At 41.3% G+C, this 15,293-nt stretch overlaps 1 protein-coding gene across 1 annotated transcript in view; it reads right to left on the bottom strand.

The window, feature by feature from the left end:
- The window catches only part of LMO1 (LIM domain only 1 (rhombotin 1)), a 57,040-nt gene extending 43,361 nt beyond the window's left edge, over window positions 1-13,679 (bottom strand). The window contains exon 1 of the mRNA XM_009890956.1: window positions 13,120-13,679. Coding sequence (XP_009889258.1) covers window positions 13,120-13,144 — 25 coding nt within the window. The 5' untranslated portion in view covers window positions 13,145-13,679. The remainder of the gene's footprint in view (window positions 1-13,119) is intronic.
- Between the last annotated feature and the right edge of the window lie 1,614 nt (window positions 13,680-15,293).

The raw sequence follows: 15,293 nt of genomic DNA, 5'->3' as shown, positions 1-15,293 counted from the left end.
TTTTAGGTAGGGGGTAGCAAACCCAAATCCCAATTTAGGATGCACGCAGCACTGTATCCTGTGGAAAGATCAGATACAGAGAGAAATTCTTATAGAAAAAGGTCTATTAAATAATCTAGTCCTTTCTCCTACCAGGGCAAGATTGCTCTCTTGAGCACAGAGCCCTACTAAGATAAGTGCAAATTATCAGCTGAAGCTCTTCCTGAAAAGCAGGTGTGATGGGGAAAGACCAAAGCATTATTTTGAGGAGACCCACAGTATCAGCTACTTGTTTGCCACATCACAGAGAATCTGGGGTGAGATGTCAGCTCCTGGTAGCATGGATATGCTGTAATCTGAGTAAGCAATGAGAAAGAAAACGCTGGAGAAAGAAAGCAGAGGACTTGCGCTCAGCACTGAGACCGTCAGAGACATTAAACAGTCTCTTGTTGCATTACTTTAAAACTGCATTTTAGCATGCGGAGCCATTGCACTCCATTGCGGAGAGATATAATTACTGACTTTAAAAAAAACCCAAGTTATTTATTCTGAAGCTATTACAGACTAATGTGTAACAGACATCACCCGATGGGCCATAAAGGCTCCAAGGGCCATTACAGCCTCACAGGTCAAGACCTATTTGAACATTTTAAAGTTTGTGGATCACTCCTCTCAAGCCAAACAGCACAGGCAACACCTGCACACCAATACGCATGTAGAAAAGCGAGGGGGACTTTTGGGAACGGCAGCTGGTTATGCATTTTCACACTTGGATCAAGCCAAATCAGATCATTGAAAAGAAATTCGGAACATGCAGACATGGGTTTATGCCATTCCTATCTAGGAGTTCACCCATAAGCTTGTAGCTGGTGCCTGTTATTGTGGTTTTGTTTTTTTTTTTAAAGGGAACATTGAGGAAGAAATTGACACTATACTCTCCATGCTTCCCATTAGGGCCCTCCTTCTATTTTACTTTCACTGAGAAGTAAAAATCCCAGCCAAGTGACGGGTTTATAAAATTTTAATAGGAAAGGAAAAGGTATCCTCAGGCAGGATCTTATGTGCAGATTTTCACCATAAATGAATGTTCATGAAAATATGGGGTTTATATGGAAACACTGACAGAGCTTCATACACTATGACATAAATGCCTCAGCATGGACTGACGACTGAGACGGACCAGCGAGTCCCACCTCCTGCAGCCGGAGGCTATCATGCCATCTCTTTCTCTAACCCAAACAATTCAGCTTCGTGCCTCCACTGTTCTCTGGGGAGGGCTGATCTAGAGACCAACTCTTCTGAAGCCCAGAAGCTTTCAAGTTGCTAGCCTAGAAATTTTCTTAGCCATTTCTGACTACTTGTTCCAATGACAATAAAATATTTTGGGTTAAAAAGCCTGTTTTCCTTCCTCCCTGGTATTTCCCCTCCCAGTGTCCTCATACAGGGCAGACCAGTCAGCCTTCATTTTGCAAAGATAGACAAGTAGAAGCATGGACCCCTCTGTCTTCACGAGCATCTTCTCTGCCACTATTTCCACACAGATTTACTGTCACTGAGAATGAGTGATCCGTGGTTCACGCACGATAGACAAGGTCTGTCAGTACCTCTCTCCAGCATTACAAACAGCGATCATTATTAGCAGTTTCTCGTTCAATCCATTCCAGGATTGCATTTGCCTTTTTCCAGCTACCTCATGCCTTTTGAGGTCAATCATCACATTTTCATGCCACCCTTCCCCTCTTCTTCTGCTGTTTCCAGCGGATGGTAATTCCTCCTCGTAGCCGGTGCAGCGATCCCAACGGAGATCAGCTGGGGCTCCAGCACTCCTTTTTGTACTGTTGTGAGCTTCACAGAAGAATGAAACCAAAGGGCAAGAGAACAAGACTTCAGTCCCCCTCCCATCAGTTACTTGCACCGCAAAACCTTTCAGTGGTGTTTTCATGAGATGAGGAAATTTGTACTTAGTACTCACAAAGTAGCTTTCCCACCCTCTATACTAAAAGGTAAGCTGAACGGCTTCTGTTTGAAAGCAGAATTCATGGCTTTGGTTTCAGGATCTAAACTACCACTTCTGAAAACAGTGATGCTTGAGGTTCATTTCCCCTCATCTCCCAGGTTCAGAATAGAAGCATTATTTCTCATTCACAAAAAAAGAAAGAGATGCCACAAGGAACAGCCGCATCCCGTTTAGGCTGTCATTTCTTAAAGCAGCAGCAATCTAAGAGCCGTGCTCCATAGCTAAGGTATAACAACGCTGTACGGAGCTAAAGCAGTTCGTTATTTTTTGTCAGCTGCCGGCTATGTACGCACATTTCTGCAAGTCAAAAGTTTTGCTTTCAGAAAATTTGAAGCTTCTTAACTGCATGAGAAAGATGGGTAACCAGGGAGGGTACCTGCGTGATGGACACCACCAGTGGTTCTCTCAAGTGCGACAGAGACCTGAAGTGGCCAAGAACCAGCTCCACCCAAAAACTCCTCCTGATCGCTTCAGAATTTAATTGTCATTCTCTTTAGCATACACACACACAAGGCAGATTAAAAAAAGAAACGGTGTGCAGGATGGAAGCGCCATTACACAGTATTAAAATGTCAGAGGTTTAAGCTCTCTGTGTTGGTTTAGTCATAAGTTACCAACAACCACTGATGGCAGACATAAAGCTTCCCTTAAATTATTAAGCATAAAACAGCAGACTGTAATATTTTGCTAAACCAGAGTACAGACACAGACAAAGATGTCATTTCAATATTTGAAACCAGCAAGTTTAATTTAAAATAAGAGCAAACCAATAAGCTCAGAAAATAGCAATGTGTGAGAGGAAAATTACACTGCTAGAGAAAAAAGTGGAAGGACTTAAGAAATTTATAAAAGTAATCTCCAAGTGGAAATTAGAAATCAACCCCTAGAAACAGAATAACACAAAAGAAATATTACTGTCCACTTTCTAAATCAATATAACACTGCTACACGACAGAATTACCATGGTAACTCAAGTAAAAAGAATAAAGCAATTCTTATTATTTCAAAATAAAATCACAGCCTGAAGCCCAGCTTTTATTACAACTGCTGATAGATCGCTGGCTTGTATTTATCTGAAATATTGCTTTTCAATCAGCTATTTTATGAATGTACAAATTTCACTGAGCAGCCCACTTAGACTGAATGCTTAAAAAACCCCAAAAAGACTAGTCAATGAATCGATTACACATACGCATACATTTTTTTAAAGGGAGCCTTATTATTTTTCTTTTTTACTCTATCCAAATTCAAGAGAGATAAGGGAATGAGCGAGAATAAGTTAAAACCTTGTTTAGTCTGACCTCTCTAAATTCCTACTTAGATTCCCTGGAAAAAAACAGTAGTAAGACAGAACAAAGAGGAATAACAGCCTACCCTAAATACTGCAGCCCCTGCACAAGGACAGGGAATGCGTGTGCATCAGGGGGTGTGCGCAAACACACACATAAGAAGAGACACATCTGTTCCCTCCTGATCAAAGGAAAGGAGAAAACACTGTCTAAATACAAAGTTGCTCAAGGACATTTTGACTTGCCCTGCTGGGTACTTCAGACATTTAAAGCATTATTTGTACAGCTTGGAAAGTGCATCAAGCACAGGACACTTGTCTGTGTTGAAGCCGCGCTAAAGGCAGAGCTCAGTCAAGTTCCCCCACGCCTCCGCTGCTGGTGCCACCTTTTAAACACATTAGTGCAAGGAGAAAACCAGCAGGTTACCTTCTGCTCCCTCCCCCGGGACATTCAAAAGGGCATCTACCAGGAACTGAAAGCCTCTGTCCTCTTAAAAATAACAGTGCTCCTCCTCTGCCCCACCAGTCCCTTCTTCCTCTGGTCACAGCAAACGCCACTGGACCAGCCGAATACCGGACAGTCATGACATATGGGGCAGAGCTCCATGGGACCCTGTAGCGATCACACGGAGAACCAACACACCAGCCGGCTAAGAAGTTAAGGCACCATCTACCAAAAAAGGGATGCTAAGGAAGCGCCTGTAGACTGTCGGGATGTTTTACAGCACAGTCTTACCTCATTTTTCTGTCGCATGCATGAAACAGCAGAGGGGAACGCAACCGACACGTATAATCATGGCAGGAATCAGAGGGGAACGTCACCAATGCTCATAATTATGGCAGAAAGATAGGCTAGTGAATGTTCTTCCTCAACAATTTGCCATTACTTGAACTGAACCCCAGGTACATAAAAAAATAAAATAAAAAATTGCCTACTGAGAGGGGATCAACACAACTTCCCCAAAAACAGTCAAGGTGAGCAACTGTTGCGATAGCGCTTCCTCCTTCCCAGGAGATCCAGAAGTTATTTCTCCTTTATTCTGCGGAGCTGTGACCTCCAAACCCAGCATGGGGGAGCAGGCGAGGTAGGACTCGGCCCCAGAACTGTGCCACAACAAGAGATGGCGTTGCAGATCCCACCTTCCCCTTTTGCTGGGCAGGGCAGCAAGGGCGGCACAGAGAGAAAGCAGAGCTGAACAAATCTGGGACAACTTGCACAAAAGCCCACCCACGCCTCAGGGGCATCAGGCACATCCTCCCAGTTACCCAGGCTTTAGTTCGAGGGAATGGAACTTGGGGTGTGCAAATTCTTTAATACTGGCAAACTGCTTTGAGAATGAAAAGGAGCAGCTATATGCCAAGTATCATAGCTGGAAGTCAAGACAAATGCTGCAACAAGAGCAATAAGCCACCTGCCAGCTGCCTTTTATATTAAAATATTTCAATTTTCTTAGAGCTGCTTAATTTCCCATCTCGCTCCAAGTCCAGAGGAACTTTGTGGGTTGCTAGTTTTGCCATGCAGCCAGTGACATTGCTCATTATTTTTAAAATAGATTTAGAAGCTGTGATCACACTCAGCTCGATCTAAAAGTATGCACTGTCTTTTAGTGTAATGTGGTCCTTTGCTGTCTGCTGCAAATGGGTTTTAAAAGCAATGGTGGAAACAATGTGTGCTTAATCTGAACGTGGACTGCAGAGAGGTCACACACTCAAATATCCTGTTTTATGTGGTATCTGGTTGTATTTTAAAACGCTCTTTCCAGAGACTTCAAGCCAGCTGAGGTCACAAACAATCATATACAGATTAGAAAAGGGAAGGAGCTGGGGGGAGCGCCGGGGAGCCTTGCCTAACATACTGAAATAGGACACTCTAAATTCCACTTAGTATTTCTTTAAAAGAAAAAATGGCTAAAGTACTAAGCTCCAGCGAAACAGTAAATACAGGGGTGGTTAAAGAGTTTTTATTTAAATAAAGTCTTGCCCCAGGAGATGGAGGGAGATTCTTGAAATATGGAGATAGGATTTTACATGTGCTAAAAGCATCAGTGTGACACTTTTTGGAAAAAAAAAAAACAGGAAAAAAAATACCTTCGTTGTTATACATGACAAAATAGCAACTAAATGTTTGCTTTGATCCCAGCGCATAAAGGGTGAAGCTTTTAGGCAAGGAGCGGCAGGTGATCTCAGCTCTTCTGCAAGTCCTAATGCTCCTAAAAGCCACTCTTCCAGTTTCTGTAATTGGGCATCAGTAGTTAATGTAGTATTGACTGCATTACATGCTCCTGTGCATCCTCTCACTAATGCCAATTGCATCACCTTGTACATTTACCATATTGCTTAGCCAATAGCTGTTAAAAGCAATCCAAATCATGAATCATATAGGAAACTTTTAGCAAGACACGACATCCAAAGGAGACAATTTACAGTTGAGTTAATCTGGGTACATTAGCGAGACATGGATTCAGGAAGACAGACCAATTTATGTTACTTTAGTTTTACCCTTTATTGCTTTGTATAGGCAAATGAATGGAAGGGCATGGAGTAAAAACAGATATAAAGGAGTCCTTTTCAAAACAGATCTCCATTCTGTGCAGACAGGTCAAAGGGTTTGAGACTGATGCTTGGTTCGGGCTTTCATAACCATAACAGGGTACTTACAGAAATCATTTTCCACAAAGGAGTATAAAGATAAATATATAATGGATTCTGAATAATGCTCAATACCCAGCCCCACTGCAAGTACATTAGGCAGAGACCAGGTTGCTCAACATTATCTAAGGCATGACCTATCCACCAGTCACCTGCCATCAAGAGTGCCAGGAAGAGGCTTCACACAAGGTCCCAGGTAGGTCTGCTCACGAGCTCTTTCAGGTGGGAACCCAGGGCAGAAGATCTGCAAAAGACACCAAGGCTCACCGGCTCAAGCCAGTCCCCCACCCGTAGATCTCTACCACCTCACTTGTCAATATACAGAAAGTACGACCTTCCCCGACCTACTCGACTCAAAGGGATTGCATCCTTTTGAAATGTATACCCATATCTCTGGAACAGAAGGAAATAATACAAGCATTAAAGAGGTACTGGTTAAACCACATCAGCTGCAAGGTAGAGCCAACCAGGAAACAAATTAGTAGCAAGTTCCCTCTGAAAAAGTAAATTTTACGGAACAATTTCACACTGGATGCTTGACCAAAAGATGCATAGCAAATTGACATAGCACCTTTCTGCTTTTCTCATCAAGCTCAGTAGCACCAGGAAAATAGAGGAGATGGGGGAAAAAAGGACAGCTGGGAAGTGTGCTGTCGCCTTATCTCTTATGGGTAGCGAGGAATTGGCAATATTTTTGGAGGGGGAAGAAAAAAAAAGAAAAAAAAGAGTGGTATAGGAAATTTAGGGGAAGAAATGGTTCATCAGCCAAAAACTTTACAAAGGAAAAACTGAACTGCATCCTTAAATATTGGACTCCAAAATACTGGAAACGCTGGTGTTCTGAGCCTGGTTTAAAAAAAGATCATGACTCCCCTTTGAAAAGCTTCCAGAAGTCCCTTCGAAAGAGTTGCACATGCAGGGAAAATGCCAAAACAAAACATTTTCACTAGCTGATCAATTTAAACAGCTGTGGTAAAGCTGCAGCCACTGGCACCATCATTAACAATTTAAAGCATGGCTGCTTTTGTCTTCCTTCCCAGTTACATTCTCATTATGCCTTTTTATTTATTAGAAACACAGTCCTCCGGAATACATTTCTATATCTCAGATCCATAATAAACCAAGTAGGAACATCCCTGGCTTCCACTCAAATGGATGTTTGCATTGGCGAGAGGGTTAATTGTTTAATTCTGGTCCAAGTTCTCTGCAGTTCAGTCATGAATATGCAACAATCATCCATTTTTTCTTTGAGAAAAACTAGAACTGTTGAAATCAATAGTTTAAAAAGAAGGCAAGTATTACTTTTGCTGCCCAAATCACCCTTTCAGAGTTTGATTAGCATGCAGGGAACTCTGAACACCGGCGTAAAGAATTCAGAAATGTTCAATGAAATTAAAAAACCCTCTGAATTTGGACAACAGCATCCATGATCTGCTTTGATGTGCAATGTATGAAGAAACTAGTTTGCAAGAACATTCACTGGAAAGGAGAGCTGAGCATCTGTTCGCACAGATAGCACCCAACATCGCGCTTGCAAACTTGGGCTCGGGAGTCATCCTGTTGGAGGACAGAGAAAACACACACACACACTTACACACTGAGAATTAAAAAACAGTAGCTGCAGTGAATTGTTCTCAGACCATCTATAGGTTTAATTATGTTAATCTAATAGTGAACAACTTTCATTTTAAATCGCCCTTCCCTACCCCCCCGAGTCTTCAGTGAATAGGAGCTACATTCACTGAATAAATCATTCCCTGGCAACAGTTACACACATTATTGAAGTTGGGGGCAGTGATTTCTATACGGTTTAAAACAATGTCTATGTATTCTAAATGATGACAGTTCTGTCCAATTTTAAAAAGATATAGACCCATTAGAGTTTTATAGTTCAGCATTTAGCGGCATCTGCAGTGCCTTTTTTATTCTTACACCGCAACACTTAATGCTTGATACCATTATTCTGATTTTGAATTGATTTCAAGTAAAATACCTTATTTGCCATAAACTTTCATATTCTTTACTTAAGTAAGACTCCTTACAGATGCAATCAGTCATAATGCTAAAAGAACAGTTTGCCTTTAGCAGAAATGTAATAGTTCATGCTAATGACAGTGAAGCAAAACTTTGAACAGCAAGCACATTTGCAAAGAGAGTAAAACCATCTCTAAACACAAAGCCTGAAAACCTTAAGAAAGCCTCCAAATGAAATCAATTAATCCTCCAACCATGATAAATTTCTTAACCATTTAAGAAACGTATTTCAGACTCTTCTGTGACCCTTTATCACCAGACCTAATGGATTACTTTATTAATAATGCACTGCTCTTAAAAGGAATTTTTCCGAAGATTCTACCATAAGAGAGCATTTTCGGAAAGGCTATGACAAACAGGCTGACATGTTCACATTGTATCTATTAAAGATAATAAAATTTAACACTAACTCCAAAGAAGACAAATTATGTTCTGCTGCCAGGGTATCAAGCACGCTTTCTACTGTATTAAACCAAAATTAGAGCAAACTAATTTCCAAGAAACAGCTTCTTCTTTTGCCCTATTGCCCAAGCTGAAAAATGTTCCTACACTGTTTTAACGCTTGTTATGTCAACCAGACAACTATCACATGCCACCAACATCTGGGAACGAAGAACGATGACATCCTACACAGATGCCTACCCAGACCCTTCAGCTATCTAGCGTGAGCAAACAGTAAGAACTATTTGATTGCCCGGCAGGAATACACCTATACAAAGTAGTTTGCTCCTGTTAGGCCTACTACCTTCTTTCACCTCTCTTCTTCCCATAGGATAAGTTTTCATTAAAGAGAGATTTAGGTTACTGATGCTCCAACGGCAGGACCTTCCATCTCTTGAAAAGGTTTAGGCAATTACTTTCCTGTCTTGCAATTCTCTCACGCCTCTGTATTTGCCGTTTCCAAGGGCATGGGGCAACTCTAGAAAGACCACTTCTAGCTCCACACTTGGTCAGCTTTGGAGAAACAGTTCAATTTCTTTTTTTTTTTTTTTGTCCTTTCTGGCCAAACAGAGTCTCATGGTTTATTCCGCTGCCAAGTGTGTTCTGGCCTTATTCAGATTCCTCCTGCTTTTACAACCTGCTGTCTGCTCTTCATAAATATATTAATCCACTGCTGTACATTTGAGTCACAAAAGGACACTGTGTCATGAACTGAAGCCAGACCAAACCTCTGAAATTACTCCAAGACCACGTGTTTCAAGATCAAGCCCTCAAAAAACCAACAGGTAACCCAGCTAAATAGGTAAATACAGGGGTCTCTGGAGACCTGAATCAAACATTCTTTGAATAAGCTGATGTCTGGGAAAATGTGTAGTGGTTCTTTACGCACAGGAAGCTAACCAATGATGGATCATGGAGAAGGTCCAAGGTAGAAGGACACAGGAGATAAAACGAAGGGAGGAGGGGTGGGGGAATGGCAGCTTCGGGAATATTAGGCAACAGAAAAATTAAATTCCATGTCATGTGAGGAAAAAAGCCACCCTGCCATTTCCCCTCTTCTCTCTTTGCACAATTCCTCAATCCAGTATACATTAGAAAGAAAATAAAAGATACCAGCACCACATAGAACAGCTCTTCTTCCTATATGGCACTATTTATATTAAGCTCCTGCACAACCTGTACGTGCCTTATTTTTGTGCACATAACAACTTTTATCAACAGTAGCAGATTGCCAGGACCCACCTTGCTGGAGGTAGATTTCTCTCTATATCCATCTACCTATCTATGGGTACCTCTGTACGGCAGCTGGCATACTCATTTGTGAAGCCAACCCACAGCTCTGCTGTCCTGGCTAGGGCGCTGTGGCACCATTCTTGTAACTGCCATTATACAATCAATTTCCCTGCTTTTTTAATTCCAAATGCCGCTTTTCTTTCCTCCTGTGCAGGGTAAGATGGGCTCTTACACAACAGGGAACCCAACTGCTGCTACTAATCCAGTTTCAAATTACCTAATATTCATTGCCCTAAATACCTCCCATCAACCTAAGACCCATTCTCCAACCCCAATACACACAACCACTGAGTATCCGCATTTTTCTTTACATTTTTAAAAGAACTATGGAATTTTTTTTTTAAAACGAAAACCAAGGTTTGTCTACCGCTACATGTTTAACAGAGTCCTCTGATATATTATTTACTTGGCCTACTCTGGCCATCTATTTAATCAGAGTTCTGCTTGAAAACACAAAGGATCCGTGATTTGGGGTGCTCCTGTCTACACAAACATCGGGACAAACACACAGCTGATCAGTATTTTTACAAGTGCACACACACTCAATAATTTGGTTGAAGGATACTATGTCTAGTTAACACAGTACAAGTTAGCTAAAAGGAAACTTTCACCCCCCGCACACATAACAAAGAGCCGTGATTTCTATTAGTGCATTTCATACCATACATGCTGATTACCAGGCTGTGCTTCATTGTTAGCAGAGATTACAGCTGGGATAAGCTGCAGCTTTTTCCTAATTGCTATTATGATGACTGAATTTTTGTTTTGTGTCAAGCATTATTCACACATTATACTCCAAAATTTGATCCCTCCATGATGCATTATTGATTCCATGCAGGCAATCATACTGCCGCCAATGTGAAGAATTAATTTGGGCTATTCGACTTGATTTGCATTGCTCCATCATAGCAACAAATTGAAAAGGAAGATTTAACAAAATATGGAAAATGCTGCTGTCCTTTAAACGAGATGAGTCCCACAGAGGGGAAAAAACAAAAGACCCCAAACCCAGCGCAACACGTGTGGTCCAGAAAGAAATAAGGTCAGTCAGCCAAATTCATCTTCATCAGAGGAAGGTTACAAGAGTAGCCTTATGCCTCTAATAAAGTAAACTAGCTTGCTTCAACTTATATTGCCAAAGAAAACAACTGAACACCTCTGAGAGCGACACTGCTTCAAAGCCTTTGAAACCCTGTTAGCTTCATTTGTTTTCCCAGCATAAGCAATACTCAACCACTTAGCGTGTCTTTTATCCACAGTCCAGTCAACTGCAAAGCTGATCTAGAAGATGTGTAACAGATGCTTCACGTCTACTTCTTTTTTTAAACTTCTACTGTGTTAACAAAGAAACTTATGAGATCTCAATAGAAATAAAGCCCAGGATTTATTTTACTTTTTTCCCTGAATAAGATTATTTCACAGTTTTAGGATGCCAACTTAATTAGCACAGAATAAATTCAGAAGGGCAAGACAATGTATACACGGGCCTGACCCCACATTGGTCAACTCTTAATCAAAATTTGACTGAATCTGCATACAAGAGGGCACTGACAATGACGTGTTTCTGCTTGGGCTCATATTTTAAAGGTGTAAAATCTTTGTGAAGAGTCCATTCACATTTTTTTTCATTGTCCCAAGTGCTTCATGTGAGAATGGAACAAAACCTCACACACCACCCAGAAAACAGATTCAAATTCTACGCACAAGAAGACACCAGATTGATAATCGTAGAAATCAAACTTATAATGAGATAAAGACCTCAAAATGCTAGATGTAAAATACTGGGTAGTATTTCCCTCTCACCCTTTTTTGGGAGGCAAAGAGGGAGAGAGCAAAGAGAAACTTCAGTAGAAGACCTTTGGTTAAAAGTGAGCATCCATCTATTATTTTCAATAGTCAAGCCTTCTTTCCTAATTATTCTCCAGTACAGTATTAATTCAGTTTTAAAATACCAGAAGACAGATATGGGTCGGGGAACAAAAATCATATCACTCCAATTTATTAGCACTGGGCAGCTTTCAGTACTGTTCACAATACATGATTAGCACCAATCTGACACAGGAAAGCAAGTGACTTTGAATTACAAGTTATTTTTCTCATAAATATTTTAAAAAGCAATACATATATTCAAGTAAAATCAACGCTACTGCCAAAATGCTCAACTTCCAATTTCTCCAAGCTCTTTGCCTCCCTGTGAAAAGCTGTTTCCTGTCTACAGTCTTGCAAATATTCAGTAATTTCGTCTACTTCCAAATGACAACTGCCTCTGACTTACTTTTTTTTTTTAACATTTAAAGAGATTTCTGAAAAAAATTTTAAAAGATCAGAGTATCCAGCAACACACCAATTACACAGCACACTTCATCAATTTATAGAGGTAAAATGAAACAATGAGATAATAGCTACAAGCGTGCATTAAAAGTTAAGATGCAGCTCCCACTTTCAATACAAAAAATGCCGCCAAGGTGGAGGTCTTTGGCAAGAGGCAGCGCCATCGATGGAAGTCCATCTGGATGGCTACAGAAGCGTTCTTCTCTGCCTCAGTTTTAGTCTTTGCTTTCAGTGTACAAGCTATGAGGGAAGACCTAAGCCTTAGAAAAACCTCATTAAAAAGTTGTGATTAGACTTACCACATTCATCCTAGAAACTACTGGTGACTGAGCAGTTAAGTAGCATGCCCTGGCAGGCAACGTGCAAAAGAAGGCACCAGGTCATTAAAACTACTAACTAACACTATTATTCTTCACATCAATTCGTACCCCTTAGTCATCCTTGATAAGGACTAGTCAGCTTTAAAAAACAAGTATATGTGAAGTCCTAAAATAAGTCAAGCTCTCCTTCAGCTTCATTTATTAAATCGCCTCCCAAATGAACCTCCACTTCTGCCATTTAAAGAAGGGAGTAAATTCTTAGAATAAGCCAACGGTTTTTTTGCTTATTAGCTTATTGTCATTATGTTTATAGCTATGAAGAAGAGCTGCGAGACATAGATATTAAAGGCGCACATTAAAGAGACCCAAATGACATGCAATGGAAAGGAAAGAAAATCTCAAAATTAGATTTACAATAAAAGCTGTTAAAATAAACAGGCTGAAATGGATACGTTAGAGCAACCTGTAGAAAGAAAAATCTGAATAGATATAAAAAAAACCAAAATCAAGCTGTTTCTGCTATGTCCTTCAGCAAACAGAGCCTGGGGCAAATGCTTCTCGACTGGTTTGATCATGCCAGAGAAGAGATTAAAAAAATAAAAATAAAAAGCAAGCATGCTTTTACCAACACAAGAGGAAAATATCGGAAGCTGAAAGCAGAGCACTCTGATACGCACAGCGCGCATCTGTTTCAAAACTATTTATTTCTACATCAGCAGCACACAGAAGACACCAAGCACAGGCTTACACAATCTCAGCCCACCTACCGTCCTCCTTGTCCAGCACCATCATCTCCGCAATCAAGAAAAGTCCGGGGACAGATGCTTCTTCTCCAGCAGCCTCCGCTCAGGGGAGAAGAGAACAAGTCTCTGGGAACACAAATGAGCTACGGTACAGCTGATCGTCCTTTAGCAGCAAGTGAGCTCTAATTACCCAGTTGTCCAGCTTTTAACCTAGATTGCACTCAGTTAGAATTACACTCAGAAATAAAGCACTTTGCAGATACAAAAGCAGTCTCACCTACTTTTGTGCCTCAGAATTGCAAGGAACTAAAACTGCAATTTAGAAAGAAGGGGGATCAGAGCTGTTTCTTTGGTTCTCACCTTCTAAATGGCTCAATTTACACAGTATAATCTATTTTAATGTAATTGCATTTGATAGCTCATAACCCTGGCTGTTGCAACTACGCAGCTTTCAACCTTATAAAGAGTTTTCCCTCTGGATTTAAAGCTGAATCTAAATCTAAAATTATATCCGGAGAGGGTGGAATACCTAAGCCTGGCTACTGCTGCCTCCGTCTCTCAATTTGTGAGCTTTGCACACTTGCTATTGAATAAATGCACATATTTCCCAGGGACCCCTCTCCTTGCGCTGCCAGGCTTTCCCGGCCAGCCGCAGCCTTCCCGGCTCAGCAGCACCACCTGCAGCCCGGCCCCGGCCCCGCCGCCCCGCAGGTACCGCCGGCTCCGTGCCGGGGACCGAGCCTCCTCGGCGCGGCAGGGGGAAGGACGCCCAGCAACGGAGCTTCACGGGAACCCGGTTCTCTTCGCGGTTATGAAGGCGCTGAGCCAAAGCTGGGCTGGTATTCCAGATCTGCTCCCCTAAGAGCCGGGATTTCGTCTGGAACCGGCCGGTAGCCTTCGGCAGGGGGGGGGCTCCAACCTCCGCAGCGGGTGCCGGCGACCCAGGCTGCGTGACACCAGCCCCGCTACTCGCAGCTAGATTTCACACATCTGTTGCGACCTAAAACTTGATACTAATCTTCTGTACAAACATTTGGGGTTTGTTTTCACATGTACGTATTGGTTTCAGGGAATGCTCTGGGGAATATAGCTCCATTTTCACTAGGTCGATATTAAAATGAATTTAACAAATCAAATGCGGTACAAACCCGTACAGGTTTGCTCCACTTTTCAGAGATGCCACCAATGCCCAAATATAAAGCGACAAGTTTGGGGCCTGTGTCTTTTACGCTTCCTCTTGCAACTCGCAATCCTTATTCAGACAAGTCATCTGTTGTCTCCGATGGCGCCCGTAAGAATTGCGGGATCAGACGCTTCGCTACCAAGATCAACAGCACCAATTCACTCCTCTCTGCCTTTTAATCCGAGAAAACATTTCATTCCCGCTTTAATGATACTCCTTCCTCCCCTTTACAACTGATACAACGGGACTCTGAAAAGCATGATAGCGGGCTCAAGTTATATATCCTTAATACCGATTTTTAATTAGATTCCTTATCCCCAGCTGAAGTGGCTTTTCCTTCCCCCTTCATTCAGAATACTTAATCCTAACAGTCCTTGAGCATATTTGATGTTAAATGTATCACTTTACATCAAACCGTTTTCATCTAGTACTTCGAACAACTCCTGTTTCCTAGTGATACTAGTTTGCAAGTGTTGAATATGTATTTTAGCGTGAGTGCAACCACCGTAAATAATCATTTTATTTTAAGAAGTATCACAAGCTAAAAAGGAGGAGGACTTTATCCCAAAGATTAAAGTCTAATAGTTAAAAGCATCAGTGCAAAGAGAAACAAAACCACAGGCTTTCTAAATTTGAGGTATTTTAATACTTCTATTTAATACTACTATGTGCCTCCATTAGAAAACGATGAACTCCAAAAATGCTCCGTCTTTCTCTTTGCGTACTTTTCAACCCCATCACCTTCATAAAGGACAAACTTACCCCAAAATATATGGTATGTTTAAGCTTACACAATTTGGTAATTACAAGAAAGGCAGATTTTTTGACAAATCTGAAGTTACCCATTGTCTATCGCTGCTGACTTCTGTGGCAGAGCAAACTAGCAGACATAACACGCTTGTAAAAATATGCGGTACCAGATCAATGTAAGTTTTATTCCTTTACTGCTTCAGCATGTCATAGAGGCTGGATTACTCCCTTTGCAAATGGGTATTTTTAAACACTTTATCTGCTT

Source organism: Charadrius vociferus, unplaced genomic scaffold (assembly GCF_000708025.1).
Source record: "Charadrius vociferus isolate BGI_N301 unplaced genomic scaffold, ASM70802v2 scaffold248, whole genome shotgun sequence".
In the NCBI taxonomy this organism is placed as follows: Eukaryota; Metazoa; Chordata; class Aves; order Charadriiformes; family Charadriidae; genus Charadrius; species Charadrius vociferus.
The sequence above is the reverse complement of the archived record's forward strand: the minus strand, read 5'-3'. Positions and strand labels throughout refer to the sequence as shown.